This window comes from Natrix helvetica (genome assembly GCF_964273705.1).
Source record: "Natrix helvetica genome assembly, chromosome: 5".
Classification (NCBI taxonomy): Eukaryota; Metazoa; Chordata; class Lepidosauria; order Squamata; family Natricidae; genus Natrix; species Natrix helvetica.
The window spans coordinates 100,620,803-100,640,320 of record NC_138551.1 but is presented as its reverse complement, the minus strand read 5'-3'; the positions used below and the strand labels follow the sequence as shown (position 1 = coordinate 100,640,320).

The window sequence follows — 19,518 nt, the reverse complement described above, 5'->3', positions numbered from 1 at the left end:
AGTATATCTGACAGCTAACAACAAAAATTGAATTAAGACTTGTTTTATACGTCCTGGGGAGAGAGGAAAAAAAGGACAATAGGTTCTCCGTCAATAATTTACTGCACCCTGGCAGTAAATATATAACAATAAATTAGATAGTGATCAACTCTGTAATCCTATAAAAGTCCTTTATTTTCCTATTCTTTGATGGTATTGTCTTCGCAGGCTTAAAAGTGGGGAAATCAAGGAATAAAAGAAAAGGAGAGATCAAGAACCAACATCTGTTGCTTTTTTTAATCTCAAAACATCTAAAATATATTTTCAGTGTAGATTTGTAATAATAGGGATACAGTTCTTAATGGTGCTGATTTAGAGCTGTAGGATCTTACTTATGGAATAAAGAAATATTGTTTGTAGGACACAGTGTAAAAGCTGCTTTTTCAGGAGGCAACTGGACTTCCTTGGGTTTTTTTTCTTTTGAAAACGTTTCGCTTCTCATCCAAGAAGCTTCTTCAGCTCTGACTGGATAGTGGGGAATGGAAGGATTTCCCAATGGAAGCTTCTTGAAAAAAGAAGCTTCTTGTTGTGCTTCTTCAAAAAAGCACAACAAAGAATATTCTTTCTGCGCCAACTCAGGAAGCTCAAACTGCCCAAGGAGCTGTTGATACAAGTCTACAGAGGAATTATTGAGTCTGTCATCTGCACCTCTATAACTGACTCCTTTGGCTCTGTAACCCAACAAGACAGACACAGACTTCAACGGATAATCAGAACTGCAGAAAAAAAATTGCTACCAACCTGCCTTCCATTGAGGACCTGTACACTCTACGAGTCAAAAAGAGGGCTGTGAAAATATCTAAAGACCCCTCACATCCTGGACATAAATTGTTTCAACTTCTACCCCCAAAATGATGCTATAGAGCACTGCACACCAAGACAACTAGACACAAGGACAGTTTTTTTCCTGAACACCATCACTCAGCTAAACAAATAATTCCTTCAACAATGTCAAATTACTCACTAAGGCTGCATTTCTATTACTATTAGTCTTCTCATCATTCCTTTCACCCATTTCTTCCCATTTATGATAGTATGACTCAGGGATGTGCAGTCAGAGGAGGCAGGGGAGGCAGAGCCTCACCACTCTCATCATGAAAATAAAAAAAAGGGGAAAAGGCGCTGAGGAGCCATCTGCACACGTGGTCTGGGAATGGGACCACATGTGCAGGAGGTTCCTCTAGCCTCAGCCTCCCTCCTGCTCACGAGCCTTCCTAAGTGAACATGAAGGGGACAGCAGAGCGCGAGCTGCAGTCCCCTTCATGTTGACTCAGGAAGGCGGGGAATGGGGCCACGTGTGCAGGAGGCTGAGGTAGCTTCAGCCTCCTGCACATGTGGTCCCATTCCCCGCCTTCCTGAGTCAACATGAAGGGGACCGCGGCTCGTGCTGATGACGTCACCAGCCTCACCAGCCATAAACCTCACTGCATGTCACTGGTATGACTATAACTTTGTTGCTTGTAACCTTACGATTTATATTGATTTTTTCCTAGTATGATTTGATTGCTTATTTGTACAACCAATTTTGTTGTATTTATTTTGTACAATGACAATAAAGACTATACTATGACTATCGTTAAGTGTTGCACCTTATGATTCTTAATGAATGTATCTTGTCTTTTTATGTACACTGAGAGCATCTGCACCAAAGACAAATTCCTTGTGTGTCCAATCACACTTGGCCAATAAAGAATTCTCTTCTAGTTTATTCTATTAGATGAGAAGTGAAACGTCTTCAGAAGATAAAACAAGAAAGTCCAGTTGCCTCCTGAAAAACCACATTTGGGACAACCATGACCTAGAGGACAGAGAATCTCTACAGACTTTTAGCCATACAATTTGGGATGAAAATGCTTTGAATGGTGTGGAATGGATTTCCAGAGGAAAAAATGACAGGCAACAGGAACAATTTGCACTACTCAGGTGACTTTGAGGACACAGATAAACCTCTAAGTGCTTCAACAACCCTCTAAAAGGATGCAAATGACCAGCTGTCTGCAAGGAATATAAATCCTTCCATTCCCCACTATCCTGTCAGAGCTGAAGAAGCTTCTTGGATGAGAAGCAAAATGTCTTCAAAAGAAAAAAAACAAGAAAGTCCAGTTGCCTCCTGAAAAAGCACCTTTGGGACAACCATGACCTGGATGACGGAGAATCTCTATAGACTTTTACTCACAGTGTAGTTCTCCACCTCCTAAAGAGAATCAAGTTTAGGACAAACTTGACTTTTGTTCCTGAGATTGATCTGACTTTTTGGAGTGAATAAACAGCGAGAGATTGTTTAATTGCATAGCATTGGTGAAACTAAACAGATGCAGAGAGCTAGGCAGAACAGGTTCCATCACTCTGGTCTTTAAGATAGTCCCTCCACTTATGACCACAACGGAGCCCAAAAGAGCTTTGTTGTTTTGCCTGTTATTTTTTCTCAACATGCACAACCGATTAGAAGTAACCATATAGTATTGTTTGTAATAATACAGGCCTTTAACAGTTCATTTAGTGACCGTTCAAAGTATTTTTGTAATGTGGTGACCAAAACCGGATGTAGTATTCCAGGTGTGGCCTTATTAAGGCTTTTTAATGTGCTACTGATACTTCACGTGATTTTGGTTCCATGCTTCTGTTTATGGCTGGCTCATGTTTAACTGATCATTAACTAGGACTCCAAGGTCCCTCTCAGTGATGGGATTCAAATAATTTAACAACCAGTTCTCCGCCCTAATGATTTCTTCCAACAACCAGTTCACAATACTGCCCAGAAAGTTAACAACTGCTTCTCATGAGGTGGAGCAAACTGCCTGAATCCCACCACTGGTTTCACTCACAATTACAGTCTTTGAATTAGGTTTCACCTAATATATATAGCTTTTTGCACTCTGCAAACCTGCCAAAACCGGCCCATTTTTCGCAAAAACGGGCTCGTTTTTTTTCAAATAAAAGGCATGAATAGCCTTGGGGAGGATTGCAGAGTGTTCCTGGGGGAGGGGGCCAAAAACGAGCAAAAAACAGCCTGATTTTTGTCAAAACAAAAACAAAAACATGCCTAGCCTTATGGAAGCTTATAGAGTGCTGCTGGAGGCTGGGGGTGGGGGGGCAAAAACCAGCCCATTTTTTGCTCATTTCTGCCCTCCCCAGCCCCCGAGAGCTCTCTGAAAGCCTTCACAAAGCTATGCACAGCCATTTTGGTGAAGGGGGCAAGGCTTCAGGAGGCAAAAAAATGCTGTATTCAACGTATAAGACACACCCAGATTTCAGCCTCTTTTTTGAGGAAAAAAGGTGTGTCTTTTACTCTGAAAAATACGGTATAAGTATATGTATGTGTATGTATATGTATGTATATGTATGTATGCATGTGTGTGTGTATGTATGTATGTATGTATAGTGTATATATGTGTGAGTGTGTGTGTGTGTGTGTGTGTGTGTGTGTGTATACATCAGTGTATACATCAGTGGTAGCTTCCGAATCCCGTCGCAACCAGTACGCTGCAACAGACATATACATATGTCTGTGTGTGCGTGTGTATGTATGTATGTGTGTGTGTGTGCGTATGTATGTATGTGCGTGTGTGTGTGTGTGTATATATATATATATATATATATATATATATATATATATATGTATGTATGTATGTATGTATGTATGTATGTATGTGTTGTATTTGTGCTGAAAAAAAATAAAAATATGGGTTTCTGTCTGGTTGGTTTTCTGTGATGAGTGGAATGACAGAAAGAGGGAGTAGTGAGCTCCCTCCCATATTTGGGCATACCAGGGGTTGTAACACAAATACATATATATGTATGTATATATATATATAATTTATATAAACAAAAATGTAATGTTTGTTTGTTCAAAATCTCAAATCTCCTAAAGTTCGTCACCGATTGCTTTGAAATTTTGACACAACGTTGCATTTGACTACGTGCATGTTTTTATATATGTATATTATATAGATGTCACACCTTTGACAGGTAAAAACATGCTTTTTTGTAAAAACATGCTTTTTTGAAAACCAGTGCCATCGGCTGGACATAAAAACATCAAACGCTATACCATAGCGTTCATTTCTTGAGTATAGTACATTCGGAACAGTTCGGTCTCTCTCCAGCTTCGTCCCGACGGTCCCTTTATATGTGTGGCTGGGCTGCGGCTGCACCCTTTCCCCTTTCCGCCCCTCCTCCAACGAGCTTCGCCATTTCCACCAAGGGGAGCCGAAGCCTTTCGGCCTCCCCCTCCCTCTCTCTCCTCCCCTCCCGCTAGGCCTTTCTGAATGCGGCGGGGCGGTGTCTGCCCCATCCCTTGGCCTCCTCCTCCCATCCTTAAGCCGGCCTCTCCCCGCCCAGCCCAGTAGAGCTCCAGAGGAGATGGAGGTGGAGTGTCTCCTCAGCCCAGCTGGCTGTGCATGCTCTCCACTCCTCTCACAGGGAGCCAGCTACTGCCTCGCCAAGGCGGCTCCGACGGGGGGGCGGCGGTATCAGCCTGAGGTGCAGAGGGGCTGGGGTGGCCGTTGGGTGGCCCGTGAAGTGGCGACTGCAGCAGCGACGGCATCTCTGGATGGGGCCACGGCCAGCGGGGGCTGCCTCGCATCCGTGTCACCAGGGGTGGCTCCTTCCTCCTCCTCCTGCTCCTCAGGGGACGTCGACCACCTCCTCTCGCTGCCACCGCTGAGGGAAGCCGGGTCGGGGGTGGCGGCTGCCTCCTCCTCCTCTCCTCCTCAGCTCAGCCAGGCCTGGGCCTGTGGGAGCGTCCTCCGTGGTGGCTCTTGCAGGGGCCACCGTGGCTCATTTCCATGTGGGGCTGCCTCTGCCGGGGGACTTGCACTTTCTCTTTTCTTTCTTTTCCATTTAACCAGAGTGGGCCACAGCAACGCATGGCCAGGTACAGCTAGTATATATATACCGTATGCTGGTCTTGTTGTATTCGGGTCTTTTCCCATGTAAGATTGCTGCCTACCAGACATCTGGAACCAGCCCTAGTCAACAAACGAGCCCCACCCACCACCCAGGCTATTACAATACAAAACAACAACGGACACACAGCCAGCACCAATCAGCACCAATCTACCAATCATGATACAACTACACAGCCAATCAATCCACTTGCAAAGTCAGCACTCCATACGCCCCCACCAAGATTTATAGAAAGATGTCAGTTCTGACCACGCTTTACTCACACAACCATGAAGCCGAAACACCAGCCTGAAGATGGCGGGTGAGACCTTGGCGAAACGTTGCCAAGACAAGACAATTATTCTCTTGTTGAAGTGTTTAATTTTGGAGATTAATTTGGTTCCTTCAAAATTAATTTCATGTCCTGTAGCTTTAATATCAAGACAGCCTTCAACACTGACCAAAAAATAGCCAACATCTTAAGAAACCCCAAAGACAAAATCCAGCTAGAAAACCAAGGAGTCTACGAAATACCATGCAAAATCTGCCCTGCAACGTACATAGGACAAATGAACAGGAGAATTAATGCACGCAGAACACAAGAATGCAGTAAGAAAAAAAAGAAAAAACTTCCTCCCTTTTCCAGCACCTTAAAGCTACAGGACATGAAATTAATTTTGAAGGAACCAGGTTAATCTCCAAAACTGAACACTTCAACAAGAGAATAATTATGGAAGCTATCGAAATAGAGAAACACCCCCACAACATGAATAAACGTGATGATACCTCCTGCCTACCAGACATCTGAAAATCAGCCCTAGTCAACAAATGAGCCCAACCCACCACCCAGGTTGTTACAAGACAAAATAACAACGGACACACAGCCAGGACCAATCAGGACCAATCTACCAATCATGATACAACCACACAACCAATCATTCCATTTACTGAAACAAAGCCAGCACTCCACACACACAAACCAAGATTTATAGAAAGACGGCAGCTCCGACCACGCTTTAAGCCCAAAACACCAGCCTGAAGATGGCGAGTGATACCTCGCTGAAATGTTGCCAAGACAATCTCAATCTTACTCGGGAAAAGACCCGAATACAACAAGACCAGCATACCTACACCTGTGAAAATCTACGAATATATATATATTTAGCCAGTTTAATTTTTGCAAAATAGTTTCAGCGTGTGTCACTGCAGACTCTATGGAGAGGTAATGAGACTCTTATATTTTTTGACAGAAAAACATTAAGAGGGCCTGTGAACAACTCTTCTGTTCTTCCTTTTCTTAACATAGAGAATAAAGCTAAATTGTCCCTTCACGCCAGTATCATTTTAAAAAGTTCTTGGATTTTGATCTGTCAGTGGGATTTGCTGAAAAGGCAGAGTTTCCTTCCAGTAATTTTAAGAAAAGCTATCATCAAACTGTCAACAGCCAAAAAATTGAGATTAAAACTACTACAGAGAAATCTTTGCTATTATCAAGGTTTCAACTAAGAGCCTTTGAGCAGAAAGAAAATATTTGAAAGGTCTCAAATGGACCGGCTCTGTTTCTTTTGATCCGTTGGAGTAACCCAGAGGAGGGGTGAATAGGTCATTTTAAAAAAAAAAGTGACAAAAGCTTAAACACGTTTACCTGGATTTGCAGACAAGTCAAAACACAGCGTAAGGAAAGCACCTGTGTTTTGCATACTGTTGTAGATTACTTGGAAAAATCAGAAAAGTTTTCTCTGAGGTGAATGTCTTCCATTCTTCATCTTGCAGGCTAAACTTTATCATGTGCTACAAATGTCCCGGTCAGTTTCCATAGCTAGTTCTGTTCTTGAGAATTCTGGTTTTTGTGGGAGGTTTTTTCTTTAACGTCAGGGTTTAGCGCAGGGATGGCTCACCTTTTTGTTGTTGCATGCACATGTGCCCGCACCCGTAATGCAATGCACATCCGACACCCCCACATGCTCTGCCTTCCTGCACATGCGCACGTGACACCCCCCGTACCCCCTACACATGTGTGCACCCCATTTTGGGCCTAGTAGGCCTCCCTGCAGCCTCCTAGGACCAAGAATGGGCCACAGGGGGGAGCACCGCACAACCCTGTGCCCACTTTTGGGCCTAGAAGGCCTCCCTGCAGCCTCCTGGGATCAAAAATGACTCCAACATCCATCAATCAATCAACTAGATTAGAGTTGGAAGGGACCTTGGAGGTCTTCTAGTCCAACCCCTTTCTCAAGCAGGAGACCCTATACCATTTCAGATATTTGGCTGCCCAGTCTCTTCTTAAAATCCTCCAGTGATGGAGCACCCACAGCTTCAGAAAGCAAGCTGTTTCCACTGGTTAATTGTCCTCACTGTTAGGAAGGTTCTCCTCAATTCCAGGTTGCTTCTCTCCTTGACTAGTTTACATCTGTTGTTTCTTGTCCTGCCCTCAGGTGCTTTGGAAAATAAGTTGGCCCCCTTCTTCTTTGTGGCAGCCCCTCAAATACTGGAAGACTACTATCATGCCTCCTAGTCCTTCTTTTCTCTCAACTAGCCATATCCAATTCCTGCAACCATTCTTCATATATTTTTGTCTCAGGCCTTTAATCATTTTAGTTGCTCTTCTTTGCACTTTTTCCAAAGTCTCAACATTTTTTTTTGTAATGTGGTAACCAAAACTGGAAGGAGCAAAGTCTGTTCACCACCTTGAGGTTTTTGTAAAAATAATAAAGATGTGATAGAAACAAAATAGGAAAATAGATTGCATTGGCTGGTGAACATAGATGCTATTCATCCTAAGCATTTTTGAGTAACATAACAAACTTTTGCAATAGAACAGTGACTATATTTTTAAAAATACATTTTTTTCACTGTAAGAGGGGGTTTAATGATCAATATATGTAATTATCTTCCTGCCACTGATTCCTTGTGTTCATTGCTCGATGTTGACCTTTGATTTCTAGCAAAAACATTGCGTATAGCAGTTATCCTAATATTAAAACATATTTTACAGGAATATATACCAAATGTTATTTACCAGAAAATAACCCTCTTTAAAAATGTGCCTCAGTAATATCTAGATATTGCCACCCTAAATGTTGTTAGTAAATGCAATTTGATTTTTTTTTAAAAAAAACTTTGTCACCTTGGGCACAATAATTTTATCCAAGGTGTTTATAAAACTGTAATCTAGACCAAGTGTTCTTAGAAGGGTTATTTTGTGTTCTGCTGTTTACAGAACCATTACATAAGTTCTTTGAATTTTCTGTGTTTATGCAACTTTTGTAACAATCACATATTTTATCTATTTTTTTAAAAAAAAACCAAAGGAATGCAACATTTATGTTTTATTTTACTGAATAGATCTATATACATTAGATTTGGGAACATTTAGCATTATTCAAAGAGACTCTGTTTTCCCCAAAATAAGACCTCCCTGGATAATAAGCCCTCCCTGAAAATATTGCAACAGAGCAGCAGCTGTGAGGTAACCACGCTCGCCGCCTCCTGCACCTCAAAAATAATAAGACCACCCTGAAAATAAGGCTTATTCAGGGGCAGGGTTTCCAAAAGAAAATAAAACTCTGTCTTATTTTTAGGGAAACACGGTAGTTAGGCTAGACTCAGTGGTCCAAGATGCTTCACAGAAAGAATAAAACTACCTGCACTCCAGATTGCAATTATAATTGTGAATGGATTATAATTGTGTAAATGTTGTCACTAACATAATTGCTTTAGACCAGGGGTGTCCAAACTTGGGAACTTTAAGACTTGTGGACTTCAACTCCCAGAATTCCCCAGCCAGGCTGGCTAGGGAATTCTGGGAGTTGAAGTCCACAAGTCTTAAAGTTCCCAAGTTTGGACACCCCTGCTTTAGACCTTCTGTATATCAGCTTAACGTATTACCACAATGGAGTCCCAACATTTCTGTTGCTAAACAAGATAGTGATTGAGTTTTTTCTCCATTTTACGACCTTTTCCTGCCACAGTTGTTAAGTGAATCACTGCAGTTGTTAATTGAGTATCACATTGTTAAGCGAACTGGGCTTTCCCATTGACTTTGCTTGTCAGAAAGTTACAAAAGGGGATCACGTGACACCTGGATACCACAACCGTTTTAAATATGAACAGATTGCCAAATGTCTCAATTTTGATCATGTGATGATGGAAATTGCAGCAACGGTCAGAACGACGAAAAATGGTCGTGAGTCACTTTTTTCAGTGATGTGACATGATAGAACAATTCCAGTATTTGAAAGGCTGCCAGAAAGGGGTATCAATTCATTTTCCACAGCACCAGAGGGCAAGACAAGAAACAATGGATGGAAACTCATCACGGAGAGAAGGAACCTGGAATTAAGGAGAAACTTCCTAACAGTGAGGACAACTAAACAGTGGAACAGAAGTTGCCTTCAAAAGCTGTGAATGCTCCATCACTGGGGTTTTTTTAAGAAGAGACTGGATAGCCACTTGTCTAAAATGGTCTTGGGTCTCCTGCTTGAGAAAGATTTTGGACTAGAAGACCTCCAAGACTAGAAGTCCCTTCCAGCTCTATTGTTGTGGCCCGCCAGTGGCCAACAGATCTAGCAGCAGACAGTAAGAAGGTTGGGGAGGAACATGGGCCAGTCTTGGAGTCTGGGGAAGACTCTGATGAGGGCTCTGTGTCGGAGGAAGAGATGGGGCCACAGCCGTATGCCAGTTATCAGCTGCCTTTGGAGTCAGACATTTGTGGGGCAGAAGAACAGCTGGGGCCTGTTCCCAGTGTGCGCATGCACAGAGTTGCCAGATGAAGGGAACAGCTAAAGAACAGGGGTCAACTAAGGCCACAGGTAGACGATGAATGGCCCATCCCAAAGGAAATAAAAGAGGAGTGAAAGGGGAGTGGAGCTTGCAGGAGACCATTAGTTCGCTTAATTGGTTCGTGACTCTCCGAGACTCCTTGCCAAGTTTTGCAGAGATCGGCCTGGCAGCTCTCCAAGCCAGATAAAGTCTGTAGCTGTAAATCCTCCCTCGAAAGACTTTGCTGGATGTGAATGAGCAGAATTCACAATAAATTAATAAAAGGGTTTTTTGTTGGGATAAGGATTTTGCTTCATGCTCTTGGGAAGCCTCCATCAGAACATGTATTCTGATTGATAGATAGATAGATAGATAGATTGATTCTGATTGATGTTCTAACTGAGTGGTCACTATACAAATATGTTGTAAGTCGACGGCTATCTTTATACACTGTAATATTAATTATTCCACTTTTATTGTTACAGGATTCCATGGAAGATATTTCTAGCTCAAGTCAGATGTCCTACACACCTCTGCCTTCTGGGACAAGGAACCTCACCCACCACAGAGGTAAACAGAAATTCAGCCATGCTTATGCAAAGCCATATTGTTGTGAATTGCTAAACGTTTCCATTTGACCATTAGACCTCATGCCAGCTCTGTTCTGTCAGTTGGCTGTCTGAGGATGATGTACCACCTGTAAGAATACTTGTCTAAATTAGAATGTTGTTATTTTAAACCAGCTCCAACAGTCCTCTCTATTGGCAACAGCTGACTCTATTAGACTTTGTTTTGAATGGTATGTAGCAGAGGTGGATTGCTCCTAGTTCTGCCCGGATCGGGCAAACGGTAGTAGCAGTGGCGGGAGGCTGTGCCCACCCACCAGGATGCTTCTGCACATGCGCAGAAGTGTTGCGCGCAAGCATGCATGCGCTCTTGAGCGAACCGGTAGTAAAAACAAATGGAAACCCACCACTGGTATGTAGGTAGTGTGTAGTCTTATTCACAGCGGGAAAGCTCTCAAACTTTTAGAAGGAGGAAAATGTAGATATGATCTTATTTTGGTGAATTTGTTGCACACTTAAATATCCTATGGAGGAGGGAGGGACTTATAAGCAGTTCCTTAGCTAGTGTTAGAAGAAATGTGCTTCTGGGTTCAGTTCCAAGTGGGGGAAAAGACAATGGATTCATGGAAGTTGCTTGGAAAGAAGGTTTATTGATGATGGTTTGAGGTCCTGGGGGGGAAAGGGAATAGATGCTGAGAGTGCCTGAGTTGTATGCCCTCTCTGGGCTTTTGAATTTGAGCTTCATTCTGATTGGTTGTTAGACTCCCATGGGGCCATGCATGGGCAACTCTGTAGGCTGTCCTGAGTCCCAGGCTTGGTTGAGCCTTGCTGGGTGATGTAATCTTCCCAGATGCCATGTGGTGAGATGAGTAGAGGACTAATCCTGTCGTGTCCTGAGGGCCATGTCTTAATCCTATCATCTTGGAACTGAAGGGGGGGCAGGAATCTGGAAGGAGGGAAGGTCCTCTCTGACACTCATATTGAAAGAAAGTAGGGAAAGATGACCTCTGATGAACTCGGTGCACGAGCAAATAAACTCTTATGTTTGGGGAATGAATGTGACTGCTTTCCAAATGATGGTTTAACCTTGAGCAATGAAGAAGGATGTAGACAGACTTAGAACACTGAGACTTATCCAACAAAATGCAATTTAATGGCAAGAAAAGTCAGATTCTACACTTAGGCAAGAAAAAACAAATGCACAGGTATAGAATAGGTGGTACCTGGCTCAACTGTGTGAGGGATCTAGGAGTCCTACTCATTTGGGCATCAATATATACTGCTACAAGAATATTCCATTCTGTTAATCATAAAATTTAAATTAGGCCATGAACAGCCCCTTAAAATCTATATATATATAAAAGCCAAATGCCATTCACTCATCACAAAATCTCCAGAAATTTAAAGCCTACAAACTTGAAATGTGGCATGTATGTTCCTCTAGGCTTCTAGGTACTCGCTAAGAAAGGATTTTTTGAAATGACCATCAGATCATCAGTATTTCTTATACAGTATTATATTAACACACGTCGATGCTAAGTAGTTAGATGTTCTACTCCCCCTTCCCACCTGAAAAGAATTCTCTTCCAACTGCCAGTTGCCTTATATGGGTGTAGCCAGCGCTTGACTCATCCGGCGTGCTGGCTGGTCCAATCACATGGTTTCATAGCGAAGCAGGGGTATCCAGTTAGTGTCTGATAAAATCGCCACAACTGGAATAATAAAAGTTTGATGATGAGGGAGGGGGAGGGTTCACTTCAATTTGATTTTTTTTTCAACATGTGTTACTATTAGCATGTATCATAATCTGAGCAAGCCCCAATGAGTTGGTTCGGGGGGGGGGGGTTCCATCTGAGCCCGAAGGAAACTCAATTCACATATGCTTTTGCTCCTTGCCCTAAGATTCAGTGCCATGTAAACAAGCCCCTTTGGAAATGAAAGGGGCTTGGAGAGGGTTGATAGTTTTAAATTTCTGGGCATTTATATCTCGGAGGACCTCTCATGGACTACGAATGCTAACATGCATGCAAAGAAGGCCCAGAAGAGGCTGTACTTCCTGAGAATGCTCAGGAAGATAAATCTATCCCAGCATCTACTTCTGACCTACTATCGCAGCACCATTGAGAATGTCCTGACATACGGCATTCTTGCATGGTATGGGAGCAGCTCTGCAGTGGACAAAAAAGCTCTACAGAGACTCATTAAAACTTCCCATAATATCATTGGGCTACTGACCCTGGACGACACCTTTGCATCTTGCCGTTTAAGAAAGTCACACAACATTCTCAGAGACTCCTCCCATCCTGCTTACAATCTTTTTGGACTGTTGCCTTCTGGCAGAAAGTACAGAACAATTAAAACTCAGACCATACATCTTCTGAATAGTTTTTATCCCAGAGCTACAATGGCATTCAACAATGAACTCAAGGGCAACCATCAGTGAGCTGTTGGACAGCATTACTTGGTCTGTTGTATGGATGCTTGGGTGGTTTAGGGCCGGGGAATTTTTGGTGGGTGGGGGTGTGTTTGGGAATTGTCATGTGTGTTGGGCCTAGTCTCTGGGTGTTATGTGAATTTCGTTGTATGGATATGCTGTGTATATATGTACAATGACAATAAAGTAAACAAACGAAATAAAGGCAGTGGTCAGTCTCTTCTGACTTTGGGTTGCAAAGATTTCCCAGAAAGCCACCAATATTTACATATGCAATCGCTGGTTCATTCTTCTACGCGAGACGCGGATCGTTCAGGGAATAGGAAAATCTCAAGGGTGGAATTCCAAGATGGCATGTTTATGTGTTTCATTCTTTGCTCAGTACACCCTTGACTCCAATTAAGGATGCTTTAGCTCAGAAAACGTCCTTGTGTTTTATGGGGGAAATGGAGGGGTCTCCAAGAGGGGGATTCTAGACTCCATTCGCCACACCTGGAAAGCATCCTTTCCTTTATGCTTTCTTTGAAAGTAAATAACCTACAAGTGGTCAATTGAGCCTTGGATAACATTCTCCTCTCTGGTTTACTTGAAGTGTATTTAACTTGACTTCAGACTTTTTAAGCTCTCTCCCTCTCTCTCTCTCTCCCTCCCTCCCTCCCTCCCTCCCTCCCTCCCCCTCCCTCCCTCCCTCCCTCCCTCCCTCCCTCCCTCCCTCCCTCTCTCTCTCTCTCTCTCTCTCTCTCTCTCTCTCTCTCTTGGGATTTGACATCCCATCTGGCATTCGGCCCCGGCATTTTAGTTTTAAAAGGCACAAAATATTATTTGCTCCTCTGAAATGAAACAAACTTGTGAGCCAAATCCATCCACTTGAAATCTCAAACTCAGTCTTATTATTTAACAAACACACCCACCCACCCACCCACCCACCCACACACACACACACACCAATGGACAAATCTAAAATAAAAAACCTATATTTGAGAGATAGATAGCTAGCTAGATGATAGATAGATAGATAGATAGATAGATAGATAGATAGATAGATAGATGATAGATAGATAGATAGACAGAGAGACAGACAGAGAGATAGACAGAGAGACAGATGGTAGATGGATGGATGGATGGATGGACGGACAGACAAATGGGCAGGTGGGCAGGCAGGCAGACGAGAGAGAGAGGGAGGGAGGGAGGGAGGGAGGCAGGCAGGCAGGCAGGCAGGCAGGCAGGCAGGCAGGCAGGCAAACAAACGGATGTCCAAACTCACCCCACTACATTGCAACACTTAGTTAAAAACATGCTAATGGAACATGGAAACAAAAATGGAACAAAAGAGTTCTGTTTCCCAGAAGGTAATTATTTTTCACACACTATCAATGACAAATAGATTTACAGTCTTTGTTATTGATACAGTTGCTAGATTCCTTTCCCGGTTTACTGCAGGGGCTTCATCTCTTTACAATTGCAATGGATAGCTCGGAATCTCCTGTGTAATTTACATAGCATCTTATCATGATTAGTCAGAGTTTGTCCCTTGCCTTAATGTGAATTGCACTTTATCGTTACCAGCTGATTTACTCCTGTTTCTACATGAAGTTTTCTATATTGTGAGATATTCAACAAAGAAAAAATGACCTGTGATTTTGTTGTTTTGCTTGGTTTTTTAAAGTATAACATGTTGTTAAGATGAAAAATCATGAAATAGATTTAATCCAAGCTCCGCAAATAGTAAGCAATTGCTTAATACCACTTTATAATGCCTTAGCAGTGTTCTAGTTTTTGAGGGGCTGCGACAAAGAAGAGGGGGTCAAATTATTCTCCAAAATACCAGAGGGCAGGACAAGAAACAATGCTTGGAAACTAATCAAGGAGAGAAGCAACTTAGAACTAAGGAGAAATTTCCTGACAGTGAGAACACTTAATCAGTGGAAAAAATTGCTCCAGAAGTTGTAAATACTCCAACACTGGAGGTTTTTAAGAAGAGATTGGACAACGATTTGTCTGAAATGATACAGGGTTTCCTACCTAAGTAGGTGGTTGGACTAGAAGACCTCCAAGGTCCCTTACACCTCTGTTATTCTATTCTATTCTATTCTATTCTATTCTATTCTATTCTATTCTATTCTATTCTATTCTATTCTATTCTATTCTCAGGCCTGCAGCCATATTCCTTTTGGATCTTTGGCCTGCCACACTTTCTATTATTCTATTATGTCATTTCTATTGTTGGAAAATGGGAGGGGGGATGGTACGGAGTTAAATGCTATGTAACCAAAATAAAATTCCTTTCTAGAAAGCCAAGGTCATCCTTTGTCCCTGCACCTGACCCGGAACTGGATGGGTGGACCTGCCAGCACAGCAGTGGAAGATTGGACCATGTGATGGACTTGTGGGTGTGGGGACAAAATTTTGAACTTTCAATTGGGTGGGGGAAACCGGGAAGCTTTCAGATTTGGGTTTTCCCAGATGCGCCAACATAGTTCTCTTAATAAATTGGAACTTTGACCAATTCTTTGCCTTTGACTCCATGTGTTCCATGTGCCTTTGACTCTGATTTAATTTTGGATGCTGTTTGGAACTCTGACATTTATTCTATTCTATTCTGGCAGCAAAAAAATGAATGAGGTAGGCTGGAGGGGAGGGTGAGACTTGACTGGCCTCAAGTCACCCAGTCAAGCATTGTGCCTTCTTTTTTCCCTCTCATTTTTGACCCGAATTTATGATGCTAGCTTTATGAAAGGAGTTCTCCTCTATCAATAAAGGAGAATCTTTGTACCTCGGGGTTGAAATGAGTGGTCCTCTGTGCTCTCTAAACTTGGCGGTTTTCTTGTAGACATTTCATTATCCAAACTAGGAATGTAGAGACTCTAGAAAGAGTGCAGAGAAGAGCAACCAAGATGATTAGGGGACTGGAGACTAAAACATATGAAGAACGGTTGAAGGAACTGGATATGTCTAGTTTGATGAAAAAAAGGACTAGGGGAGACATGATAGCAGTCTTCCAACTGAGGAGAAATTTCCTGACAGTTAGAATAATTAATCAGTGGAACAGTTTGCCTCCAGAAGTTGTGAATGCCCCAACACTGGAAGTCTTTAAGAAGATGTTGGATAGCTATTTGTCTGAAACGGTATAGGGTTTCCTGCCTAGGCAGGGGGTTGGACTAGAAGACCTCCAAGGTCCCTTCCAACTCTGCTATTGTATTGTATTGTATTGTATTGTATTGTATTGTATTGTATTGTATTGTATTGTATTGTATTGTATTGTAAATTAAATTGGAAACCGAGAGTGGAATTTTGTTCAATATTTTGAACAAAATATTGTTGTGTGGCAGTGGTGGGATTCAAAAATTTTACTACCAGTTCTGTGGGTGTAGCATTGTGGGTATGGCATGGCTTTGTAGGTGTGGCTTTATGGACATGGCAGGGTACTGCAAAATCTCTATTCGCTCCCTACCCCATTAACCATCTTTCCAGCTCCGTTCTCCTGTTCAGGGCAACGAAAGAAGATCAGCTGGGAGGCAGCAGGGGCAGAGCCAGCCTATTTGCCGGTTCTCTGAACTACTCAAAATTTCCACTACTGGTTCTCCAGAACTGTCAGAACTGGCTGAATGCCACCTCTGATGTGCGGGAGAACTCATGTAAATTGTAAAATGTAAATTGCCTAGACAGAAGAGTGGGATTCAACACGAGGCCCTCTTAATTTTCATGCTATCTGTAACCATTCTAATGTGTGACTGTGTAGTTTTGACTGACAAAGGTTTGAAGCGTGATTTGGAAATTAAATAAGGAAAGCAATGTTGAATTGGCAGAGCAGGGAAACTGCAGCCAGGAATGTACCTCTAATTTAGGGCAAAGAGCAATAATGAGAGCCCATAAAAATAAATAGGCATGATGTTAAATAGACTGCAGATCATTGGCACCTTGTGACGTTGCTTAGATTGTAATGCCAGTTAAGAAATAAGGTAATAAGCAATTGCAGGTTTTACGAGGGAATTTCTCAAATATACAATTTCACTTGTTTTGGAAGGTTTGGTCGTTGCTGTGGGTGTCTCAAGGCAGAAGTCATGAAGGAAAATACTGTTTGACTTTTCTTTTTTAATCACAGGAAGGGACCGGCAATGATGTTTAGATTTTATTTCTGAATTTAGTTTAGCATGGAAAGTTACATCTAAACCAGTGATGTCAAACTTGATTTCGTTAAGGGCTGCTTCAGGGTTGTGTTTACCTCAGGGGTGGGGGCAGTGGCTAGTCAGGATTGAACTGCTGAACTGCTAGCAGCTGGCAATCAGCAGAAATAGCCTGCAGTACTGCATTCTAACCACTGTGCCACCACGGCGCTGCACTTAACCCGGTTGTTAAGTGACTCTGACTTCCCCCATTGTGAGAAGGAGGGGAAAGGGGATAAAGTGTCCTTGAGACACATTGGTGATCATAAATATGAACCAATTGTCAAGCATCTGAATTTTGATTACAGGACCAGCAGGTTCTGACCAGTTCTGGAGAACCGGTAGCGTAATTTTTGAGTAGTTCAGGGAACCTGTAAATACCACCTCTGACTGCCCCTGCCCCCACCTATTCTCTGCCTCCTGAGTCCCAGCTGATCGGGAAGGAATGGAGAGTTTACAGTATCCTTCCCCTGGAGTGGGGTGGAAATGGAGATTTTACAGTATCCTTCCCCAGGGAAGTGTCCAACAAGATGCTGTAGATTCAGGTTAATGTCAGGGTTCCAAGTTACAGCCCTAACGAAAGAAGACTCCGAGCACTGGTGCGATTAAGCCAGTTCGCACCACTTCGGGAGAACCGGTTGTTAACTTTCTGAGGAGTTTGGTGAACTGGTTGTTGGAAAAAATCATTAGGGCAGAGAACCGGCTGTTAAATTATTTGAATCCCACCACTGACTCCGAGGCTTGAGATTCCTCAAAGTTCCATTTTATTTGAGTTGTCATACTGGCACATCTGGGAAAACCTGAATCTGAAAGTTTCCAGGTTTTCCCCACCCAAAGGAAAGCCCAAATCCCTGCCCAGCACCCACCCATGGCCCAATCAGGCACCGTCGCAACTGGAGATGCCTCTCAGTCACGCCAATCCAGGTGCAGGGCAGGATGACCTTGACTCTCTGAGAAAGGAATGTTATTTTGACTATATCTAGCCCATCCATATAATCCCACCTCCCAGTTTCCCACAGCAATAAAAGTGGGGGGCCTGAAGGCCCAATGCAAAAGATGGCTTCCAGGCCTGACAGACACTCCACAGAAATATGGTAGCTTCCTTGACAGAAATGTCTGCAGGGGAATATAAGTCTACTGAATCTCTACGATGTGGAACATTAGCTCAAACTTTCCCTGATTGTAGTGTTTGGTCAGGCAGAAATTCAGCTATTCACCCACACATTTTTTTACAGATATCTGAGATGGATTTGTGCTCGGACTGCGATGTTAAAAATGACATCGAACGAGTTAGCAAGTGGGGCATAAATATGTAACTTAAAGACACCCATAGATGAAGTTCAGAAAAATTAGTGCAGGCATTTTCAAAACCTTGATCCTTCTTGTAAAATTAGAGAACTTTTTCTCTGTTTGACATCAATGGTTATTTGAAATAAGTGGAGGAAATAAGCAGCTATTTCAAATAAGTTATTGTCAGTGTATAAGAAATTATGAACCGGAATATTCATAACAACAAGTTAGCCAATGGGCACTTTTTGGTGACTGAGACATGGGATCTGTTGTGAGCCGACTCGGAGCCTGGGTGTGGCCCATCTTAACTGTTCTGTGTATATAAGAGTTTGTTTGTCTTTGCTTGATTCAGCTACTTGTCCTTGCTTCTACTTCTTCTTATATTTGCTACTTCTTTTTTCTACCTCATTGCAAGAGCTGCATGGGTATTGTATACATGCATCATGTTTTATATTATTGTATATAAATAACTTTCTTCTATAAATTAATTCTGCTGAATTATTTGCTGGTGTGCTCGCTGGATTGCTACAAACTCTGACAGTTATCCTATCCAACAACATGAAATTTAATGTGGAGAAAAGCAATGTTTCACACCTGGGCAGGAAAAACTGAAGGTACAAGTACAGATTAGGCAACATCTGGCTCAAAAACAATCACTGTGAGAGGGACCTTGCAGTCTTAGTGGACGATCACTTAAACATGACTCAGCCATGTGCAGAAGCAGCCAAAAAAGTTAATACAATCCTGGGCTGTATAAACAGAGGCATAGAATCAAAATCACCTGAAGTATTAGTACCGCTTTATAAAGCCTTAGTAAGGCCACATCTGGACTACTGGATCCAGTTTTGGTCATTATGTTACAAAAAAGATGTTGAGACTTTGGAAAAAGTGCAGAAAAAAGCAACAAAGCAACAAAGATGATTAAGATGACAAAAACATATGAAGAACAGTTTCAGGAAATTCCTGCAACACTTTTCCCAAAGTCTCAACAACTTTTTTGAAATATAAAAATGTGTACATTATATATATATATATATATATATATATATATATATATATATATATATATATATATATATATATATATATATATATATATATATATATATATATATATATATATATATATATATATATATATATATATATATATATATATATATATATATATATATATATATATGTGTTGTTGTTAGTTGCTAAGTCATGTCTGACCCATAGTGACACCATGGACAATGTTCCTCCCGGCCTTCCTGTCCTCGACCGTCCTCTGGAGTTCATTTAAACTCACACCGACTGCTTCGGTGACTCCATCCAGCCACCTCATTCTCTGCCGTCCCCTTCTTCTTTTTCCTTCAATCCTTCCCAGCATGAGGCT

At 42.2% G+C, this 19,518-nt stretch overlaps 1 protein-coding gene across 1 annotated transcript in view; it reads left to right on the top strand.

Moving 5' to 3' along the window:
- Window positions 1–19,518, top strand: part of LRMDA (leucine rich melanocyte differentiation associated) — a 1,009,412-nt gene that overhangs the window by 834,440 nt on the left and 155,454 nt on the right. Inside the window, 1 exon segment of the mRNA XM_081955714.1 lies at window positions 10,173–10,257. Within this exon segment, the coding sequence (XP_081811840.1) occupies window positions 10,173–10,257 (85 nt within the window).